The 23,947-nt window shown below is 33.8% G+C and overlaps 1 protein-coding gene across 3 annotated transcripts in view; it reads left to right on the top strand.

Moving 5' to 3' along the window:
• LOC108559788 (phosphatidylinositol 3-kinase regulatory subunit gamma) overlaps positions 1-23,947 on the top strand; it is a 48,652-nt gene that overhangs the window by 6,615 nt on the left and 18,090 nt on the right. The window contains exon 5 of one of the 3 annotated variants that reach the window (XM_017917135.1): positions 4,961-5,064. In XM_017917135.1, the coding sequence (XP_017772624.1) occupies positions 4,961-5,064 (104 nt within the window). Of the gene's footprint in view, positions 1-4,275; positions 5,065-20,316; positions 20,438-23,947 lie in introns of those variants that run through there. The other 2 variants (XM_017917134.1, XM_017917138.1) reach the window with 2 other exon arrangements.

The following is a 23,947-nucleotide window of genomic DNA, read 5'->3' as shown; positions in this document are numbered from 1 at the left end:
AAAAACTCGAAAAACATTATAAAAACTAATTTCATTTAATTCAACATACATTAACATATATCATTATATAATATGGTTAGAGTAGCATGGATAATCTTAATTTTATATTACTCACTAGGTGTAACGAATTCACTTGAGAATTAACTAATTCAATGTTAATATCTAATTCATAAGCACTTTGTGCATTTATTATTTAAAGATGATGCATCGGATTAAATGGATGCAAGGAGTTCAAAGCTGTCAAACAATTTCTAGTGGAGCAACAAAATTGATTAATGTTAATTAATATAATCAAACAAATAAAATAACTGTGATTCAAGAAACATGAATAATTTTATATTACGATTCTTTATAAAATTATTTTTTTAGAAATAACTTGTTGTATTGTTAATGTATGTTTATATAATTATAAATATTATTAATTACGATTTTTATATTTCAATATTTTTATATCGAATCCCAAACGTTAAATTAGTTCAAATTAACAATTTGGTAGAAATTATTGTAAGCATATTAATACAGTCGATTCCGCTTAATCGGGACAAATCCTAACGAATGGAAACAAAACCGAGCAAATAACAAATGAAAATGGAACTTCGGATAATTGGGCCAAACGCTTAATCGGGACAAATATACTAGTCCCGCTTAAGCGGAATCGACTGTAATACTGTTGTCAACGCTTTTTTTTTGGGTAATATGTCTTTGGAAAGGTTAATGCAAATAATTTGCTAATGATGAAAACTTTTTTTTATTGCGTAAATAAAGTTGATTGATGTATGTATATAATGCAAGTAAGGAAATTGAATAGTATTGAAGAAAAAAAAAGAAGTGTCGTTTGAAATTCGTCCGTCAACGGGAGCACATCGCGTGTCATTTCTGCTGTTTTATGAATAATCACCGTAATAATAATATTATTATTATTATTTCTGTTACGCTTTAAGTGTTCGGATTTCTCGAGAATTAATTATCCAGCTAATGTGTGTAATTCGCATTCGTTTTCGCTGACTGTGCCGAATGAGATATTGCAGATCTCGAGTTTCATTTAAATGTGTCATATAATAATAATAATGAAAACGGATGATGTCGAGTCGCCGCTGTTTGCACAAACATCGACGATTGATGGTTGGTGCAAACCGACGACGTCCAATATCGACGTTCAATTATTTTATTAAAGATCACGTCCATTCTTCGGATTACTTTTCGTTGTACTTGAAAAATGCGCTTGCTTTTATATAAACACAAATCGAATCTGTCTGCATTATTTGTTTTAGTGTAAATGTAAATAACATTTGAAAAGGTGTGGAAATACATAATCAGCATCTTCAAAATAAAAATAAATAATTTTTATTTAAATTTCTAAACTTTTCTGTTCCGTTTATAAAGCAAGAAAAAATATCTTCTCGTTGACTGTATAAATCAGTTTTTCTCAACGTTGGCCCCACGTTGAGAAAATGGACACATCTAAAGTTTAACCGTATCACTTATTAGGTATATGTTGTTCCACCAAAGCCTTTCTAAAATTCTGGCACAAAAAGGTTGGGAACCAGTGGTATAAATCTTAATGCTTTAACCCAGTGATTCTCAAAGTGCGGGTCTACACATACCTATTCTTTAAAATTTGTAAGTGCAAAAGACAAAAAAGTTTAAGAGACACTGCTTTAACCGCTCGTTTTATATTATTATTATTTTCTTTCCTCTTTTGTACGGCAGATTTTTGTTTTTTTTCTTCTTTTGTTGTTAAGCCCGTGAAGAAAGGAAACGAAGAAACAAACAAAAAAAAACCGAAATTCGTTGCCGAGTGTTTTGGGCACCCCTCGGAACGCTAAATAAACATAATAAAATTTTAATAATAGAACCCGGGGGCTATAAAAGTACCGGCCCCGTTTTTCCATTTCCAGTTTCCTCTTCTTTTTTTTTGTATACATAGCTTTGGACCATGACAATCAAGGGAAATCTGATACGATTATCTTTATGTGTGCACTATTATTTTGGCGCTGTTCGTGGCGTGCTAAATTGAAGATTTGTTACGGCAATAAATGTCGGCTATCCCGAGATGATGGCTATGACTATGGCTGCTAATGCGGACCTCGCGTTGCATGTGTTTATGAATAATGGCGTGGACTTCTTAAATTTCTGATTCCTCTTGTTCACGGCGGAAGGAAATGGGCTAATTCGTACACCCCCTGTGCTACGATAGGCAGTGGCAAATCATTTTTTTAACTTCGTTTAGTCTATTTTTATGTTACTACAAAGTACCGGAGAAATATATATATATATGTATGCATGTGGAATAGGGAGAGAATGCCGTACGGAAAACAAGAGAGATTAAGTAAACATCCCCTCGTACTTCCAATGTACTTAACTAATCCGGATCACGTTAAGACTAAGCGTTTTTACTGCTATTAAATATGCTTTTGTTTCGGGACTGACGAGAATTCTCGTTACATCCATTTTCACGTTTTTTTTTGCACACGAAATTTTACTTCTACCAAAATTAGAGTTCAGCGATCAATAATTTATTTTATTCAATTAAATTTTTAACAATCACTCACTAAATAATAAATCGGTCAATATCCCTTTTCTACAGTTGATCATTTTTCTTTTATAATTATGACTATATAATACTTTTTTTATATTTGATTATGTGAATGTTATAATAAATATTATTTACAAATTAATTGTATTGTTTATATAAACATAAATGTATAAAATAATTGAGAATTTTAATGAATAAAATAATATTTATTTATAAAATACATATAGAAATGATTTTAATTAATAAAAATATCAAACAACTATTGCAAAGGGCTATTGATCATAGGTCATTTTTTTTTCTATATGTTTGTAATTAAAATTATACTTTTATTCATTCTAAAAATATTTTAAAACTGTATACATTATTTCAATATATATAGAATGTCATTAAAAATAGCAAAAGTTAATTTTGATGTTATAAACGTGAATTGCATACATTTTCAATATATACTTATTTTCTATTGATATTTTTTGTGTAGTGAAAAAAAATGTCTAGTCATCATTCATCGATTCATTTTTCTTTTGGTTGAAACGGCGCGTTGAGCGCGGAAAATGAAATAGATTGTAGCGCATTTGGAAGCGCGAAATGCCAGGTGATGAGCGCGTCTCGTCACAGGAACGTGAAATAAACCTAAATATGTGGCAAAATGGCGCTGCACGATGTGCACACCTACGTATTTTTCTTCTACTTCATCGTCGTTTTTTATTCCTTCTTATTTTCGTGGTTTTATCTCGAAATTAAAATATTTACTCCTCGATGTGACGACCTTTAGAAAGTTCTCTCTCGACCCATAAAACAAGAGCATATCTAAAAGCATAATATTTTCTAGTGTCCGCATTTTCATCTTTACGTTAACTTTATTGGAAATATACAGTATTCCTTATAAATAATTTAAAGATTGACGTTTATATTGATTTAATATAGAGTTTTAGCGTACAGTTTACAGAATTCAACAAAAAAGCATCGATCCTTGACATTTGAGAATATATCATTAATTTTGTTATCATTGAACGTGTCAGATAATTCTGGTTTAAGAATTTTGAGTTTAAAGGCGTTAGTAATTAGGTAACAACATTTGGAATTTTATATTGTGATTTAATGATTAAAGTTATATTATTGGTACGTGTAACCGGTTTTAATGAAAAATACATGTTCATTTTAAAATTTGGTTTATTCAAATGTGTGAGGAATCAGATCCAATGCCTTCTTTGGTATTAGGATAAGAGATGCGTTTAGGGTTGGTTTTGATCAGGTTGGGGAGTACTGTAAGGTTATGAAAATGATGGACCTGGATTGTTAAGTATAATGGTTGAGATGTATGTAAGTTTTTATTTTTGGAAATTTGGCGCGACAGGGTTGTTGAGGAGTGAGAGTGTTGAGATTCACCTCGTGTTGTCTGAGAGGTTGTCGCGTCGGCGTCGAGAACCGCGTGTCGTGATCAAGGCCATTTCGGCCGGTATTGAAATGAAACGCGGTGTGGCATGAATGCGTGCATGGATTTTTCGGATATTGGATGTCGGATGGAAGTTGGTTTCGGTGGTTGGGGAAGGTGGTAAGGTGTGTACATGGATGGGTCTGATGGACGGTCGGAACAGCTGTGCGGGATCGGATCGCAGTTCCGCGGGTCCGTGCGGATCCTAGGTGGGTCGAGGGGGGTCCGGGTCGGAGGAGGTTTGTCCGTTCCGTACGACCTCGAGTGCGCAGGCTCTTGATCGTGTGGAGTTCGGCTTGTGAAAGCGATATAGTCTCGGTCTCGAGCCACATCGACATCAGTCAGTTATGATCAGGCTACTGCTGTAGGTCGGTTTTTGGTCGCGTCCTCCTCCCATACACGCAATTATAATGTGACACGAGTGCCCCGTGGTCTGATCCCGATCCCGATCCGGCCGGCTCTCCATTTCTGTGCATGTGATTCCTTCCGACATTCTCATCCACTATTTGAGAGAACCTGAGAATGATAGAGGATGAGTGAGGAGTCGCACGATAGCATCCAGCCCAGAGAGGCGTTAGAACAACAACAACAAACACAACAACAACTACAGCAGCAACAACAGCAGCAGCAGCAACCGGTCATGGAAAATATCTACTGCCGGTTTCGTGTACCGACTACCACCACCGACTCCTCGAAAACCGTGCGTCCTCACTCTGTAGTTAACATAAACATAGACTCCGAGAACTATATGCTTCGCGGTGTCAGCCCGGTCCCAGAGTCCAGGCCGCGGTCATACAGCATCTCCGACTACTCTGGCAGAGATGTGGACATGGACATGTTTGTCGTTCGCGAAACGTCCAGCTCCTTGAACACGCTGCCGCTTGCCGACGGCGATGCCACTGCCTTCTGCGCCAGGACACCCTCTTTTCACTCGCTCTTCTGCAATTGCCAGTTGACGTGTTGCTGCATGTGCGCATCTTTATGTTCCCCAGATTGCCATTCTTGTTTCCACAAGCTATGCATCCGATTCTCCAACAGGCACGCCTGCCAGAAAGGTACCGAGGAGACGTCGACGGCCGCGCTGGACCGCGAAAAGGTAAGTCCCTTCAAAGGGCAGTCTCAATCTTTAAAATTTTCACCTTCTTTCCAACTTTTCCTTTCCGATCAGCTGATGGTCCCTCCGGGACTCCTAAGATACATCCACCGATACCTCTCAGCACATTCTTCCGAACACCGTGTGAGAGCTAACGCAATTTCATACACACACACATTTTTCGAATGTATGTCCCAATAGCGGCCTCGACCGATCATTGACATTTCCATTTTTACATTTCCAATTTGAATAATCGGCCAGTTTATTACACAAACTGAGACGTCCAACCAGACGACCGATCCGGTGTTTAAATTGCGGATGCTCGGACTCTCCTCTCCGCCGGCTCCAATCAATGCTTATCCCCCTCGGTCCTTCCTACACCATCTCTAAATCAAGACCGAACAAGACCCATCCTGATCAACCTTTCAAAACCTTCAACCGTGTCTTCCTCACCAGTCTACAATTTATCAAAATCACATACTTCAATAGCGACACCAATGAAAAGATGAAGAAGAAAAAATATAATTCAACTAAATACATTTCTATGAACATCAAGCCAAATAATTGATAAACTTATTTCATTATAACTCTTTCTATAGCATATTTTTATATAATAATTTACATAAAATGTTATCCTAAGAGCATTATTGCTAGGGTAAAAAAACATTTTATATTATGAAATCGAATACAATACCTCAAGCTAAATATCTGAAAAATATCTTGATTAATCCAAACATTATTATCTTTATGTAAAACTTGTCATTTTTATATAAATAAAATGTTCATCCCTAAAGCCATATATTCTAAGAGCGTTATTCTCGGTTTAAACTGAACAAAACATTTAAATAAGAGTTGTTATTTTATAAATTTGCATAGAAAAATAACGTTGGAAGGAAAGTTATTAAAAGTTATTTTTCAAATGGTATACAGTAAATGTATAGAAATTTTACGTATGACCTCAAGTCAAAGATATTAATGCAAAAAAATAAAACTGTTGATAATTCGAACTTTAGTATTTTGAACTGCGCAATTCTATACAAATTCGCACGGTAAAAGGTTATCCCAAGGGTGATATTTTTAGGTCAAAATGCTCCAAAATAAACTAAATAGTTTAAAAAATATATATTGTTGCTATTCAACAATTTACTATCATTATTTATCATAACATAACTAGTTTTGTTAGCTTGTTAAGTGGATTAAAATAATGTTATTACTATTATTATTATTATTAAGAATAAGTTAATTAAAAATTCACGATTATGATTTTTAATAACTAAAATAAAATAAATCAATGATAAACTTGTTAAATTGATACAAGAATTTTTTTTGTGCTAATCAAGACTATTTGAAGTTTTACAATATTTAATCAAATTATACCTTTGCTATACGAAGCTACAAAACAAACAAATAAAATCCATAAAATTGCACGCCCAAACACATTGATCTATCTATATTTATTTAAAATATATGTTTCGATAAAAATATTGGTTTTGTTTTAAGTTCGCTTTGAAAGTTAGAAATACGCGGTCCATTTTTCTTATACTTATAATAGAATCGCTGCAAGTTTTCTTCAATGCTGCGATTTTCTTTATAAAAATTCGAGTCTATTTTTAAGTTCATAAAGGTTGTCAAATTGATTAATAGAGTTAGACTAATCAATAAATTTAATATCTTAAAAATTGACATTAAATGAACGACGAAACGTATTTTATGTTTTAATTCTAAATTATATAATGTATATATTTTTTTATTCTTCATAATTGATTTGAAACGCAAGTGGACAACGCAACGCGAGGCACGAATATTATATTTATATAAATTTTTTGGCGTGTATAAAAATGTAGTAATAATTTTGTTGGTATGTAATCATATACTTTGGTGGCAATTGACATGTTAAAATGTAACAAAATGCTTTCGCATTCGAAACTAATAGAATATTTTGATTAATGGGTGAACGCAGGGGTGGAAATTGATTTAATTGCAAAACCAATTTATTCATTGTTTTGATCGAAATCGCATAAAATTCGATTAATTAATTAATTACAAAGTAGTATTCAGATAATTATTTACTACACTGCTAATGCATGTAATGGAAATCATGTAGAATCTGTACACTGTAAATATATATATATTTTTGGAAATTCTGCTTGGGGGTGTTCTTTATCTCGGAAGGCGCAACATTTGTTATTGTTGGGAAGAAAACAAACAACTGCGTATATGATGTATTGCTAGGTCAGAGCTAGGGATAAAAAAAAAATTGGTGGTGGTTGATATTACATTGTTTTCGTCGAAAGAAAATTTTATTCGAGGAAGGATGAAATTAATATTTAATAAACAGAGTTGAGTTTCTTTTTCCACCCTTTGGGAAATTGAATGCACGATTTCAATTCCAAATTTAAAACTGCGCTGTTGTTTTAGCGTTGTTATCGTTCTTGAACCGCGAAACCGGAAAATTCTCGATTTCAAAGATTGATGTGAAATATATATTCCAAATTGAAAAGGTCTTTGTAGTAACACAAAATCGAATGCAAGTTAATTAATGCTCCGCATACAATACCATCGGAAACAAAATATACCAATGCCAATTGGATTCTTGCTGCTGTATCGTCGTCCTCTCCTGTTCATCCGTTTTCTGTCTCATTGTTTTTTTTTCCATTTCGCATTCGCTCGCTAATAAATTAATTAAAATTTACGTCTGCTTCGGGTTGAGGAGGAAGGAAGGAAGGAAGGAAAAAGGTGCTTCAAAATTACCAATATTGCAGCAGTCAAGACAACAAAGGCGAACTCGCTAATTACTGAGAATACATAAAATACATTTTGCGATCGGAAAAAAAGAAGCCAATTACATGGATTATCTTTAATATTCTGAAGCGCGTAGGTAGCGCTACCTACCAAAGCTGACCGTGCTGTTTGCTTTTCTGGGCTTTGTTTTAATTAACTCCGGTTGTGAGAAAAGCACTTCCATGTGCTTCGGGGGATCCAGGATTTGTTTTTTTTGTTGCAAATTTGATTTCTGTTTTGAAGCGCGTTTTGCGTCACATGCTAATTGCGTTCGGAAATTGGGATGCATCAACGCGTACGCAATTTATGAAGCTAAGGCAACGATCAACAGAATGTTTATTAAATAATGGCTCTAATTGCAGACGACGTGCTCAGCAGCACGAGAATTAATCAGAATTTAATTAAATGTGTCGCGCGATATCAACTTCAAGATGTGCGTAATTGCGAAGCACCCTTGGATGAGTTATATAGTTCCAGGATTAACAACACCCGATGATCACATCGAATATGTTCCGAGCTTGGAAACATCGCGCGCCATTAGGTTTCTTCTTCAGCTCCTCCTTGTCGATGCAATCGTTGTTTCTCAGAAGTCATTTCGACACTTCCTACTGTTTTAACCTTATACATTCTTATCAATTTTCAAACCTAGTTTTTATGTGAATTGGAACACCGGTTAATCGGGACAGCCGCGTATTAGGGACAAATCCTAAAGAATGCAAACAAAACCGAGCAGATAACAAATAGAAATGGAATACACAACTTTTACATTCGATTTGCTATAAAAATCAGTGGTTATAAAACGTTTGTTTTTTTCGTAAATAATAAATTATAGTATTTTTATGTAAATTTTAATTCAAAATTTTAAATACTTTGATAGTTATAATTTTCTTTTATACATTTTTCACAATTTCTTGACATTCTTCATTATTTTAAAATTATTTAATATTCTTGCTGCTTTACCTTAATGATATTTATAATACCAACATTACAACTAATTTGTAATCATATTTTTTTTTATACGAATGTTGTTTTCATACAATTTAACCTTCATAAATTTAAATCCCTCAAGGTGTTTACTATTTTTCATAAAGTTTAGTACTATTTCGAAATAACTAGAATATACATTTTGATTCTTCATTTTTCTTAAGTTATTGTTTTTGTTTGTTATTATTTCAATTTCAACAATAATTGATGTTCAATTAATTTTTTTTTATTTAACCTACAAAATTTCAATTTCATGAAATATAGTAACAGGATTTAACAAGGAGAAATAGCAATGGTTTTTTTACGTTGATAAATACTTGAATTGTTCGCAATTTAAATTTGAATATATCCTTGAACGTTGTTTAATTCAAAATTGCTGTAATTGTTATACATATGCAATTGTGAATTTTTGTTTGTAAGATTTTTTTTTATAAAAGAATTTCTACGTAGACAACAAATGTTAAAATAACTAAAATGAGATCTGTATAATTAAGTTGAGATGTTGTTGAGAGAATCAATTTGAAATAGAAAATCGGGTTGGCACGGCTCTAGGTATTTGCAAAGATAACTTACAAATGCGAGCCCGAAGGAATCAGATGTAAGTGGTGTATTATTCGAATGCGATTGTTCATGAGCGTGTCTAAGGGCTTTCGTGTCCGGCCAACTGCAGAGTATCGAGGAAAAGCTTATAAATTGAACCTTTGGCCCGTGGAGAAATGCGCGCGCGATACGAGAAGGAAGAGGAATTTAACAAAAAAAAAATCGGTACATGATAAATGGCTCCTCAACCCCGCATTTCCATGTTACATATATTACATACATACGTTTGTATATGTAGTATACATACTCATACAATTTTTTACGATGGGATAATGTTATCGGACCTTTGGCCTTCTCAATTTTCTCGATAAGTCGAGAAATTTCGTTGCTAGGCGATCGACTATTCCTGTTTAGTTTGTCGGAAAATGCGTTAGCTAAAGAGTGCTCGATTTGCATCTACTAAGTAGTATCCTTTATGGCGAGTGGATGATAATGTCCAAGCGGACGGCGTGCGATTATACCATTGACAGTTGATATTTATGAGCCGTTTGACGACTAGTTTTCCTTCTGTTCCGTACGGCACAGTCACGTTTGGATCCACATTCGTGGCCTGCGACGACTGCACGTCCTTCGTCTCACCACCCCCCCACTGTCACCTAGCGAAATCCAATTACGTAATTAGTTCGAAATAATGTTGCCATGATTCTCGGAATTATCCAATTATTTACGAAAAAACGAGGATATATCGAGTGGAGCACGGGAGGAGTATAAGGACTATACGTGTATATGTGAGTGCATGGTAGAGAGAAGAAAGGGGTTTGTTTGCGTGCACGGAAACCCTAACCTAAAACCAAACAAAGAGCGCCCAGTGGAAAATCAATAGTCGTCCGTCTCTTTCTTCCCTCGTATTTTCGGGGTGCCACTATGGCATTATTCTCCCGATTTGGCCTTGGAACGACGGAATTCCACGAGGGAGGGTGTCAACCACCCTAACCAGATATAATACCAGGCACAGAGCGAGGGAGTAAAGTAGAAAGAGAGAGTTAACACGAGAGAGAGGGACAGCACGAGTATCAAATTTCTCCATACACAAATCGACCAAAAATCTGTACAGATTGAAACACAGTTGAAAATTTGTTGCAAGATGTTTTCTCCATCTCCACCGAGCGTGGGCCTCAAGGACCACGTAACGCTGTTACAAAAAAGCGTTATAAGAATTGATGATGCAAAAATATAACGATTTATCATGAATTTAGCGAAACGCTGGTCATTAATCCAAATATAGGAAAATAATAAAGAGGGATTGGGCGAGGAGATCCTTGCAACCACCACAAACCAGATAAATCGTTCGCTGATGTGATATTTATTTGATTGATTATTTTCCAATTCCACATACCACCATCAACCCCTATGAAATTCGCAATTATTGCTATCCTCCATAGGCAGAAGGGAGTAAATATATATATATATGTATATGAACACATCTACATAGCCGAACGCACGTTGTTTGCTTCCGCTAAACGAATCGATCCGCGCGCGTCCAAATAAACGCAGGCGACGTATAGCGAAGCGCGCTTGCAAAACTACGAATTTCAAATTAATATTCAACATTATTTCCGCTCGAATACCGTTGTTGTTGTTTATTTTCAGCCAATATGCCGAGAGAACACGGTAAATAACGTCTTCTCTCCGGTTCTAACAGCGCACAACATTTTAATCTACATCAAAATATGTCGTCCAGGGAAATCACATCAATAACATCCCAGTCCTTTACTTCAACCAATATTAAATTTTCTACTTTATATTTTCACTAATGCAATACAAAATATACATTGCATATACAAAACTACAACATTGTATTGAAATAAATAATTAAATTTTTATTAACATTATTAATCAATTTCTGAAGATTGAATCTTTATAATTTACAATTAAAATAAATCACTGTTTTGTATTATTTTCAAATTAATAATGTTCAAGTTATAATTATATAATAATTCAAAGTTTGCTTATCGAACATTCATGAGGGAAACTTCGTAACAAATTTAGTTATTAATATAAAGTATTCCAATTCCAATACCTGTTATAACTTTGAAACGTATTGCTATACAATACATCAAATTCAAAACTTAGATTACTTGTGAAACGAGAATTTGTTCATATTATATAATAATAATATCTGAAACAAATTTATGAGAAAAATAAATTAGAATAAAATATAATAATAATAATTTATTGGCCAAACATAATACATAAGAAAAAAAAATGTACATTCTATACATATAAATAAATAAATTCTAACATAAAATAATAAAAAAAAATATATTAATAGGCTGGCCAAAGGGCTAACGACCGAGGTCTTTCCGCCTAAATATTAGATTTTATACAAAATACGAAAAAGTATGTAAGTTAATTAAATATTATGATTGTTTTTGTAAAAATGTTGGCAAAGTCAAATTGTGTACGTAATTATTTCTGCGTTAATAAAATGGGTTAGGTAGTGAAAATTTGTTAACCCGAAGATGGAAATTTTGGCTACGAAGAGGAAAACGCGTGGTTCATTAATCTGGCTCTTCGAATACAAAAATAATGTTTATGTTGCTCCGTGCGCGGACTAAATTGTTGCATTTTGGCTAATTTTAGTGTCTCTATTTTTGCACGGCCAGAAATGCATAAACTCAATTGTGTGAACGAACGAAACTGAACGAACGGATGGTCCTGAGTCGCAAGGATCACGATGATCGTCCTCCACCTACGTCGAAAATCCCACACGATTCCATAGAATTTTAATTAATTAAAAACAAAGAAACTTAAAAAAAAAGTAAACGCACAAAAAATATGTATAGAGAGGAATAATAGAGGTACAGCGACTATTTTCGGAACTGCGAATTTTAATTAAATTTCCTGTTTGCAAAAATAAACTTCCATAAACAAAACAAAAAAACGCGAAATCAATTAGGCTCCAAAATATACACGACTGCCGATGCTTTAATTAACAACCGTTTGTCACTGAAACATCTGGAGCTATTTGGCTTCTCCTATTCCTTGTTTCGTGTCTTTGCTCTTGATCTTCCTCGAGGGCAATTAATCTTTTGAAGATCTAAGGTATTCCGTTTCCATGTTAACACCTCCAACTTTCCCTCATCGCAGAAGATTAATCTTCTATTTCTTAATTTCTTTTTCTTTTCATTCCTCCTTCTTTCACCTATTCTTCAATTCTGATATAAACGTTTCGGACAGTGGATCCTTCCGCCCAGACACCAATATAGTTTTCTATGAATGGGCGAAGCGAAATGAAACGCGAATACTGAAAGTTACGCGCCTGGAAATAATTACACGCCTTTTTCTATTCGAATGAATTAGTGTAGTAGTAAACAAGAATGCAGTTTGTCGCGGAAAAAGGAGAAGAAAAAAAGAAACATACACACGAAGGAATAATAATAATGAAAAAAAAAATAGGCGCACTGCGAATAAGTAAATGCAATAAAAGCGTGTGTATGTGCATATGAACATAATGTTTTAACTTTATTTATTTATTTGATGCTGTTATTATTGCGCACGTATTATTCTGTAGGAAAAAGAGAAGGAACGCTTAGGGAAAGAGAATCGAATGAATCGGCAGCGACAACAACAAAATGAAATAAAGTTCAATAGAAGAAAGAAGGATAACAAAAAAATATATAGATAAATAAGCTCGAGCGTAATTTGTATTTGAATAATGATCGTTTGTGAATTTATTAATCGTATTTCCTAGGCTGAGGCCGGTCCCGTTCCCACATGTTCAATTATTAATTAGCTCCTTCAAAAGGTAATTGCGTACATCGTTAACATTTAATATTCGTAACAATTACAGTTTAACGGTTCACTTTTGTCCCGGCGCACAATTTTCCAAAACAATTATTTCATTGAAACAGCGTTTCGTCAATGGGACTTAATAATTATATCACTTAGGGTCCATTAAACTGCTCCGCCGCTGCTCTCCATCATCATCATACTTTTATTTAGTTTTTTCTGTTGCATTTGCAGCAATTGTTTAAAACAATTGCGCATCCCTTTCGTTGCGTCTGCACGCAGTACTTGTGTGTGTGGTCTACGGGTGTCAAATCGGGATGGCGCCAAAGTGGTCTACAATTTGCGTGGCTCTGTAAACGTAGGCATTTACTAATGTTTTCGATGTGATTCCACAGTTGCATTTCCATTTTGCTTATTTGTACATAAATAAACATTACCTGAAAGCTCAGCGGTATAATTTGGCCTCAGTAATAGCAGAAGCAACAATTACCTCGAGGCCTGTATAAATAATGTTTCATCATTGGAGACATTATACTGGACTCATTTTATTTCTCCCTACAGCGTCTGATACATACACACACACGCACATATATATATTTATATGGGTCAATTCATTTATAATGAATTTGCAAGCAGTGCATTAAGGGCGGTGAATGAGCGTTCATTAACCATTTGTTGCTTCTCTCCATTCATCTGCATCATTTAGAGATTATTTTATTATTTATTTCATTATTTTTTTTTTCGCTGATCATTTTTGCAATTGGAATTGGACCAATCAAAGGCTGTTCTGTGCTTCTAATCTAATTGCAAACTGTGCATAAGGCCACTGAATGAATACCCATTTAACGTTGTACTTTATTGCGTTTCAAATAGTTGTTCGCATATAATTTTTTTTCTCTCTTCACAGTTAAGAATAACTCATTCTTTTGCGAAAGTTGTTAATAGAAGGAATGTGCATTGGATAGTCATAGTGAAAAAAATCAACAAATAATATCACTTAAAAATGATGCAAGTCTAAAAGTATATGAACAATCTTGTTTCGAGCAGAAGACATGTGTTTTTTTTTACAAATGTTGCTTTAATTAGGCTAATGCGTATTCATTTCTTTAATACGTTTGCAAATGCCGCATTGCATTTTTATAATTAATTTATATATTTATTCTTACTTTTGCGACAGAAGAAAAGACTGAATGTAATTATATACAAAACTTAACATTCTTTTTTTATTATAATTGTTCAAATATTATATAAACAAACAAAACTTCAATGTATCAATCATATCAAAAAGTTTTAATCTTAAGAAGCCAAATAAAACCAAAATAAGAGGTGGACAAAAGTAATATTAATGTTAGTACAAATTATTGTCATTTGGACTTAAACAGTACAAAATAATTTTCTTAATAAAGATTAATTTGAAACGCGATCTATCGGTGTACTTAAAACTTTGCGGATGTGAATTTGTTTTTAAAGACATTCCTCCGAAATATTCGTAATGGATGTCGTGCAGGGAAAAGTTTGTGTTCACGTCGTTTTGTGAAATTTGAAATGACACAAAAAAAAACAAAGTTTGGAAATACGCTTTCCGCGATAAAGATAAAAGAGAAACGTAGAGAAGGGTTTAAGACGCGCTAATGATCATCGAATTATGTTATCCTGCAAATGAATACATTTACGATCCTTTCCCCTGTTTCTCCCTCCCAATTCGACGAATATATTGCGAACGACGAGGAGATGTAATTCAATTTATATTTTCGGCCTGGGAGAACACATCAAAGACCGCGAGAGCGTACTTTACCATCGTTATTCCGTTTGGCAAGGGGATTTTGGGTTGAAAAATCGGCTCCGAAAATATCCGTTTTGAAAGGAGAGAGAAAAAAAATATATATACACATATAATTATATATGTGTGTATATATATATAAAAATAAAGGCGAGTGGGAAGGAAAGGCACGAATCCTTAGCTCGACAATAAAGCAGAAGCCTGGAAAAGATGCGAGGGCACTTGAACCCGCCTTCATATTTTTACTTAAAACGTTTGTCGGGGTTTTGCTCGACTCGACTCTCGCCTTTTGTTTTTCGTTCTTCGACGGGTCCGAGCACTTTGTTGTATTATATTTTCATGCATGGCGATTCAAAATAGAATTGTGACCCAATTCCACAATTCGCAAGCGCGAATTTTTCTTTCAACTTATTTTTCTTGTTGTTGTTGCTGTTGTTCCGGGCACGAAGCGCGTTAAGCTAAAGGTGAGGAGAATAATGGTGTGCTAGGAAGTACGGATAATGGTGAATCTTTGGATTAGAGGTATGAGAATCTTGCGGTATCTTGGTTTTAAAGGATCTTGGTCTTCGGACAAAGGATGGAGGCGTTTGCTATGCTCAAGTCGGAGCGAGAAAGGCATAGCTTTGAAGGCTTAAGAAGAATTTTAATAAATAGGAATGACATATAAATCGAACGGGAGGAGGAAAAAAATATGTTAAATAGATTGAGTAGAGAGACGGAAGCGTAGAGCGGGAGCCACTTAATTCTTGGCCATCGACTTAATTATATACATTAAATTTATTATATTGCGTTAACCGTATGGAAGAAAATAAGAATGTTGAAGAAAAAAAATTATCCTATCTACGAATGCTAACCAAGAATCGGAATTTATATTCCTAAATAATTGCATTAAATTTCATACCGGATTTACTCATCTTTCTCCTACCTACATTTAATCATTTTTTTTTAAATTTACTACTTACTACATGACAAGTACATTCGATTTCGTTTAATTGGGACAAATCCTAAAGAACATAAACAAAACTAAGGAAATAACATGTCTGATACATACAAATTTATTGTTCCAGAATTTATATCATTTTCTATTATTTAGTACGTATACAAGTTTTATGACTTCTGTTATTTTGAGCAATTTATGAAATAACATAGTAAAAAAAACACTAATCCTGTAAATTTTGTGGAACTGCGGACAAAAATGTACTAGTCGCGATTAAGCGGATTCGACTGTATTCCGAATGTTTGGCAATTCTCAGTTTTATTCTCAGTTTTCCGTTAGGTCCATAAAAATATCGACATAAAACAGCTTTTATTTTTTTTACAAGTGTTACACTCCATTCGTTTGTTATTAAATAACAATCTTTATTACCTTTCAACGATCTATTCATAAACCACGTAAGTATCGGTAATTTGACACTTTAGAATTCCGATAATATGAATCATATACATTCAAAGTCATATTTTTTTGTATAAACGTTAAACATACATTGATTCCTCGAAGCAAGCATTCTTAACTACAGAATGCGCAAAACGTGTAAGAACCAATGAAACAAATATATCGGGTTAGGTTACAAGTTTATTTAATAACAAATAAGGTAAATCTTGACGTTTTGAATGTTAGTATTTGAATTTGATTTGTAGTAAATTTAAATTTATTATATTATTTCCTGTTCAGATGCTTTTAAATAGTGAAATCTTGATTTTCTTATTATTTTTGGGTCTGGAATCTATGGTCTTTGTAATGTGAATTTTCAGAGTGATTCTTCCAATATTGAGAGTAGTAGAAACACTTTAACTCTGATTATTGTTAGTCACTTTGCGTGGTTCGAGATCTTCTAGAATCCGAAGATCGGAGTAATTGATTACAATTTCAATGCATGAATGTGTTGTATACCCTAGTATTCGAAGAATTGTATTGCATTTCGATCTTTTCTTGATTTGTTTACTGATCGAACTAAAACTTCGATTGTTACGCATGGCTTTATAATTAAAAAAAAAATGTGACCTGAGATTTCGTTATCTATCTTACACCGAGACTACGGAGTAAGTATTTTCACTACGTGTTTGTTTTTTTACCTGATTTCTCGATTTAAGAATGTCAATGTCTTCTAATCCACTAGTTTATTGAAGACTTTGGATGTTTGTTTATTGAAATGCTGAGGAGTGTATAGTTTTAAAAATCAACCATAATCTGAATGCACTTGCCGAAGCCACCGCAGGTTCTCTATCAACCGTAGTATTTCGTACCAATCTACTAGTTGTGGTTTGGTTTCGTGGTGAGCTACGAGTCTATATTATATGTATGCACAAACCTATGTATGTATACAGAAAACCACTCTGTAACGTCTGTATGTTTATATTCGCAAATAACGATGAGCCACTAATATCCGCTCGCAGAATGATTATGAACATAAACATTCAAAGATGAGCGCAGGTAATGGAAGAATATTAATGCAAATTAAAATTATTCAGATGAACGTAAAATGAATGAGAAATAGGAGAGCCTTATATCTATATAAGAACGAAGCGAGTCCTGATTTTGTGGCTTCAGACTTCTTATTAACATGTGAGTCTCGTACGAGTCTCTATGCAAAGAAGGAAAAATGTACGTATATATACACATATTTGAAGGAGGAAAAAAAATGAAAATAACATCATCGTGGGTACTTTATATTTAGAATGTATATGGCCTTTCACTGCAAATAAAACATTGTAGTATTTTAAATCCTCATACCAGATGCAATTTGCTAATACAACTGGAACTATTACAATTCTAAATATAATTATTTTATGACACAACAAAATATATAGAAATGTATCAAACAAAAAAAAAATACAATTAACTAAGTTTATTCAACCTCCGAATATTATTATTCTTTTCGTGACCAAAGTTTTATTGAAATCCAAAAATACAACAGAGCAATAAAAACAGATTTCGCAATTTGCATACGCTGAAGTAAAAAAGTATATAAAAAAATATATGTAGCTTTTATGATCTAAACCCGTATTAATTCTTAGTTCATTATTTCATTTTGGGATTTATAAAATAAATTCATATTATTTTACGATTTTTTTACATTTATTTTTGCTTATAAATTTAAAATTATTTGTTTTTTTTTGCATTAAATACTTCGCATAGTCCGGTATAATATTAATTAATAATATAACAAATTTTGAAGAACGGAAACAAACCGAGCAAATTACATATGGAATAATTCGGATAATTGGGATAAATATACTAGCTAAGAAAATTTAAAAAAAAAATGAGTTTCTATTAAATATGTTAGTAATAAAAATAATAATAACAAAGAAACAAAAGTAAGGTTAAAATTATTTTAATTAATTATTTATTGTTAATATTAATCTTGGCATAATGTTCTGATAATCGAAGTTCAAAAAAAAAGAAGAATGAAAGTAATTTCCATCTTCTCTATACACAAAATTCCCCGAAGAGTCCGGTTTTTAAACACAGTCACGGATGTCGGCAGAACCATTAGTTGGACTATGCGAGGTATTTCAACTACAGGTTGATCCTTCGCAAACTGGTTAGAGAGGAATGATCATTGAAAGATTGAGATTTCAGGTTGAGTGTGAAAAATAAGCGTAAAGAAATGGTTGCAAAAAAGAAGTATATATACACACACACACATATATATATATACAATAATGACGATCCGCGTAATGTAATTTAAACCATCCGGTTAGCAGAAACTCGTATCCTATCACGTACTACCGAATCTGATTAAGCCATGGAAATCTAAGCCTGGATGCGCAAAGCTCAGCTAAAACGCAACACCAACTAGCAAATGGAAACAGGAAAACAAAACCTCCACGGTAACGAAATCAAATTTGATAACGATTTGCAACATTGACAAGGCGCACGTAATGGAAACAGCAGATCGAGGAAAATAATGTTTTCTTATGAGCAAACTAGTCGGTTTAACTTTTCCAAGTTTGGAATATACTGTTATTTAACGAGCGATAAGGTGTTAATCTAATAAATAAGAATTTAACCCAATTTAAATGTTATCTAATGTTAATATTTATTTTCGCATTCAAAGTGCGCGAGCGAAACGAGCCACTTTTTTGCAACTTGTATTTGATTTCATCTCTTCTATTTTGGGTATATTACGCGGTAATTCATTGCCATTGTGGAAGTGACAAATGCGTTTTCAATTTTATTTATCTATTTTTTTTTTGGGGTTGATGAGGATTTGGGGATATCCATAAAGCATGTATTCACTTTTCTAATTAAAATTTGACACCAAAGAGTCACGTGTTATGAAAGGGATGTTTGATGTTCCAACATATGTCTGTCGCTGAATGTGTAAAAATCTCATTATTTAACGTCGAAAAAAGATTGACAGCGAATAGTACGCTTCGGCTTGATGAAGAACAGCATGTGGAGAAGCGAGGGAGAGAGTTTGAGACAGTCTGGGAGGGAGGGAGGTAGGAATGCACTAGGCTATAATCTCTCGGTTGGCGGAGCTCTAGCCCCGGGTTATTCAAGCACCGGCCTCCCCATTCTCGCTAATTACTAATTAAACTCCCCCCATTCGAGTTTTTATTTATTTATTTTTCCAGCGAGATGTGTTATACGCGTATTTTTTTTTTGTTGTTTTTCATTTCTTGTTTCATGTTTTCCCGTTCCAACTCCTCTGTTGCACTGAATTACGCCTCCGGCAGTCGCGGAAATGGATCCGTTGTTGTTCCGTTTCCTGTTCTACCTTATGCCGTTCGTTTCATCGAATTTTCTCTCCCCCTTCTGACAAAAAAAGCACCACACCCTCAACCTCTTCACCCAAACAATAATCCTTTTGTTTTAAACACAATTACAATTACTTTGTTTTCACTGTCAGAATCTTGGATTAAGTAGATCTTCCTTTTATCGCAACTCGCAATTCAAAATCAAAGGAAAAAAAATGCGGGTACTAAAATCATTCCGTTCCCTTTTACTACCTTCTGTTGTTCTACCATTACTTTGATCCAAGGAATACATCTGCATCTAAACAATAATCATTTGTTTTGAACGCAATTTCATTGATATTATTGAAATCAAAGACTTCAAAAAGACATCTTTATACTCTTCATTTTAACAATATTTGTTTACATCTTAATACAAGAATTGGAACTGTTTTATTTAATTGCTCTTTTCGAAATAAAAGTAATGAATTTATTTCCAACGCAATTTTCATTTTGTTTTTGGATTAAGCCAAGCACAATTGTCGTCAAAAAATTTTGAATCAAAAGAAAAATGCCGCTAACAATGCCGGTATCATAAAAAAAGGTGGTTATGACATGTTTGTCGTGTTAATAAAGCAGTGTCAACACGCGAGAGATTACCGTTATCGTTGCCATTTTAACATTTGAAGAAAGTTTAACAAATTTAGTCAAGTCTGGATGCGAGCAAGCCGAAATCGGAGGTCTCCGCATCGGCTAATCCTCGTCCGAAGTAGGTTGTGCTTACGAAAATCTCAGCAAAATTCCTTCTACATAAACATTGTAAGTTTTTTGTTTAGGCTATGCGCTTGTGTGTGTGCGTATGTGCATGTTGCAAAGGCCACTAACACTAAAAATACACCTTCGCTTCACAAAAATGTGTATGTGTTAGTTGCAACTCGCTGCAAAACTGCAGGGCGAAGCAGTAAAGAGCAGCGGGTTTTCTTCGATGAGTTGTGCAATAATCTTCGAGCTGAATCCGTGAAAAAGAGAATAACGTGTGTTCTTTCGTTTTGTATTCTCATTATTTCTTTCTTTTTTATACATATATTTTTTTTTGTCGAGTTCTTTTCATCATAATTAACGCTGATCGTCTTAAGTTCTGCATACAGAAATTTATGGTCGTGTCAGGTACCAAATAATTATGCTATACAGGGAGAAACGGGAAGATAGGTAAAACTTGTAGGTGCAGATAAATATGAAATCAGAACGATAAGGACATTGATAAAAGCTATTAAAGCTCTAGGGATAGATTAAATAGAGGACGACGTAGATAACAATTGCTACTCTTTTTTTTTCACTTCTACTTCTCTCCTTTTCTTTCTCCCTCAAATGTTCTAACCAAATGTTATTATTGCTACAATTCCGTTGATAAATATTTGGTTTCCAATTTGTTTCCTTTGCACTTTGCATTTAACAATCGCCTCGGCTTTCTTATGCAACGCGCGCTGCGGAAAATTTTCGACTGCGCTCTTATCATAGCGCATTTAATATTTTTTTAGTACTTATTATACAGCATCATAATGTTATCTAAATGAATGTTATTAACGTGTAAAGGACAACTTGGTTCGCCTATAATCAGATGCAACAGTAGCAAAATAATTTTTGATCACAAAAGTGCATAATATTTACAAACGATATAGACAAATCTCATTAATAACAGAAATCTCTTCAATCAACATATATACAATACATGATATTCTATAATGATAGTATATTTTTGTTGTATAAGACGCACTTGTAATTTAGTTGCGTTTTATATACAGGTGTGTCTTATATATCAGATATTATGTGACAATATTGATCCTTTATAAGACGCACTTTTATTATACGCACTTTATTTCTCAAGTACGTTTGGTTTATATATATGTTACCAATGTTGAATATTGAAATACTGAAGTGTCTTATATAATGAACTATACGTAACATATACACATTAGTGAAAATTGATCTTGAAAATCAAGATTTTTTGTAACAAATACAGAGTGGAGGCGATAACTATTGAAAGTATAAATGATTGAGTGTTAACTGTAAGATAAAGGAATAGCAGCGGGTCGAAGGTGTATGGAGCAAACGCGTCTCCTCTTTCGTCTCGTTGAGTATGAGAATGGCAATTGATAAAGCGGCGAATAATCAACGCAACATTAATCCGTAAGTAGGGTATTTGTCGTGGCTCACTATAAAATACCCACGCTCGTGTAATGTGAAGATCTCGGAATATACCGAGAATGATAAAGTAATGAAACGAAACACGAGATGACGCAAATACGAAATGTTCGTAGCGCAGCAAAGAAGGAAAAAGAAGAGGAAATTTTTGCGCTCGCGCTTTTCGTTTTGCCTTCATCTCTGGAAACGTGCACGAAAAAAAAGGAAGAATCGACACACACATACATAAACATATGAAAAAGAGAAAAAAGAACGGACGAACAAGAAGAGCCAACATAATGATGAAGCTTGCATCCATCCATTTGATAACCTAGTTGACATGTGGTTGACATCACATAGCTTTCGCATAACCTTTTTGTCGAAAAACTACTGTGCGATATAAATATATAATATACACATAAATATATAATCCCAAGTAAAATCGTAAATATCAATGCGATATCGTTTAACGATATGTGTATATTCTTATTACAGCCCCGATATAAACATATTTATTTCAGCAATCAATTGCTCGATTTGTTTTGTTTTTTGCTGAGCTGCACACTTCACTCCGCCTTCATTTCCTTCCTTCTTTTCTCTTTCGTTTTGTTTTTGTTGATACATAACGAACTGAAACTCGCATTTTAAATTGATGGCGAGTAATTGGCAACACCTTCCATTACAGTAAGCCAATGCAATAACATTCTTATTAAATACGTAAATAAATATGCGAAGAGACTAAAATACAAAATCGGATTTCGAAATGATTAAATTGCGCGCACAATGCTCTCCGCTTTTACTCCAAATTAGAAACTTTGGATTTATATACATAAGTATATAAATATACATCATGTTTTTCGTTGGAATCTTTAAGAGGCTTGCGTCTGCTAACGCAGATTGGAAGCATTTAGCTTTGCGAATTAAAACGAGAGCTTAGGGTAAAACGACAACGTGCAATTGAAATTTGTTCGAGATTGTTTTGTCACGAGTCTAACTTCATAAATTAGATTAGATAAAATCGATGCGATTTTTTCACAATTAATGTTGTTTTATTATTATTAAGTAATAACGCGGATGCACATTATTCTTAATTCAAATTTTCAAGAAATATATTTTATTATTAGTATGAAATATTTGATATATAATAGAAGTTAATTCAAATATAAAAAATATTATTTTATTTAAATTAGAGTAAAAACAAGTGGGACAAAGTTTGCACTATTGCATAAAACAAACTGAAATTTAGAACTATTATTACAGTACTATTTAATTAGAAGTATTTGAATAATTATTTGTTTCTAGTCTGTATTTCACTTGCTTGTATAAACTTTGGTGCGGTATCTTTCAATATTTAATTTCTAGAAAAAGAAGCATCCAAAAATTAAATAAGACGCGCCCGGAAATGGTGCAGCCGACCTCTAAAATGAGAGAGAAAAAAAAATGAACGAGGTAATTGAAGATGTAGTCGGTCGTCTGCAATAAAAATAAAATAGGAAAGAAATTGTGAAGAAAATTATTTTTATTGCTTTGTAATTAGTTTCAGGGGAGGGTTAAAAGTTTGGCGTCTTCCGCAGCTTAATATTTTCGTTTCGTATATATATATATATTTTTACAAGAGAAAATCCAATTTGCTGTCGTTTATGGAAAAAATTCAATTATCTGCGTATCTCGAGCTGTGCAAGTTAAGGGACTGCAGAAAGGTCTTCACTTTTTTGTGCTTTGCCTGTATATCATAATATACTTTTACTTTGGGAAACCTCATACTTTTAAAAGTTTTGTGGTATGAAGTTCGATGGTGGAGAGATGAGGTGTTTCAGATTAATCTAAAATTAGGTGCGTTGAGGTGAAGTGAGTAGTTTAATGGAAGCCTCCGTCGGACGGGATATCGGGGCTGACGTGTTTAATTCGGCCGAAATTGATTTTCTTAAGCTATTTTCATTCAGACGCGCTCAGCGACAGTCCAGGGCAGGGGGCGGCGGCGTCGGGGCGCTCGGAGGCGGCGACCGTTTTAATTACTATCGCGCCTCTAGTCTTCAGTATCTCTCTCCATCTATCCATCTCATAACTCATTCGAAAACAAATTCTGATTTGACTGAATAATAACTAACCTAATAATATACCCAGTCTGTTGCTGTAATAATCAATTAA

Source organism: Nicrophorus vespilloides, unplaced genomic scaffold (assembly GCF_001412225.1).
Source record: "Nicrophorus vespilloides isolate i.1.1-1 unplaced genomic scaffold, Nicve_v1.0, whole genome shotgun sequence".
Classification (NCBI taxonomy): domain Eukaryota; kingdom Metazoa; phylum Arthropoda; class Insecta; order Coleoptera; family Silphidae; genus Nicrophorus; species Nicrophorus vespilloides.
The sequence above is the reverse complement of the archived record's forward strand: the minus strand, read 5'-3'. Positions and strand labels throughout refer to the sequence as shown.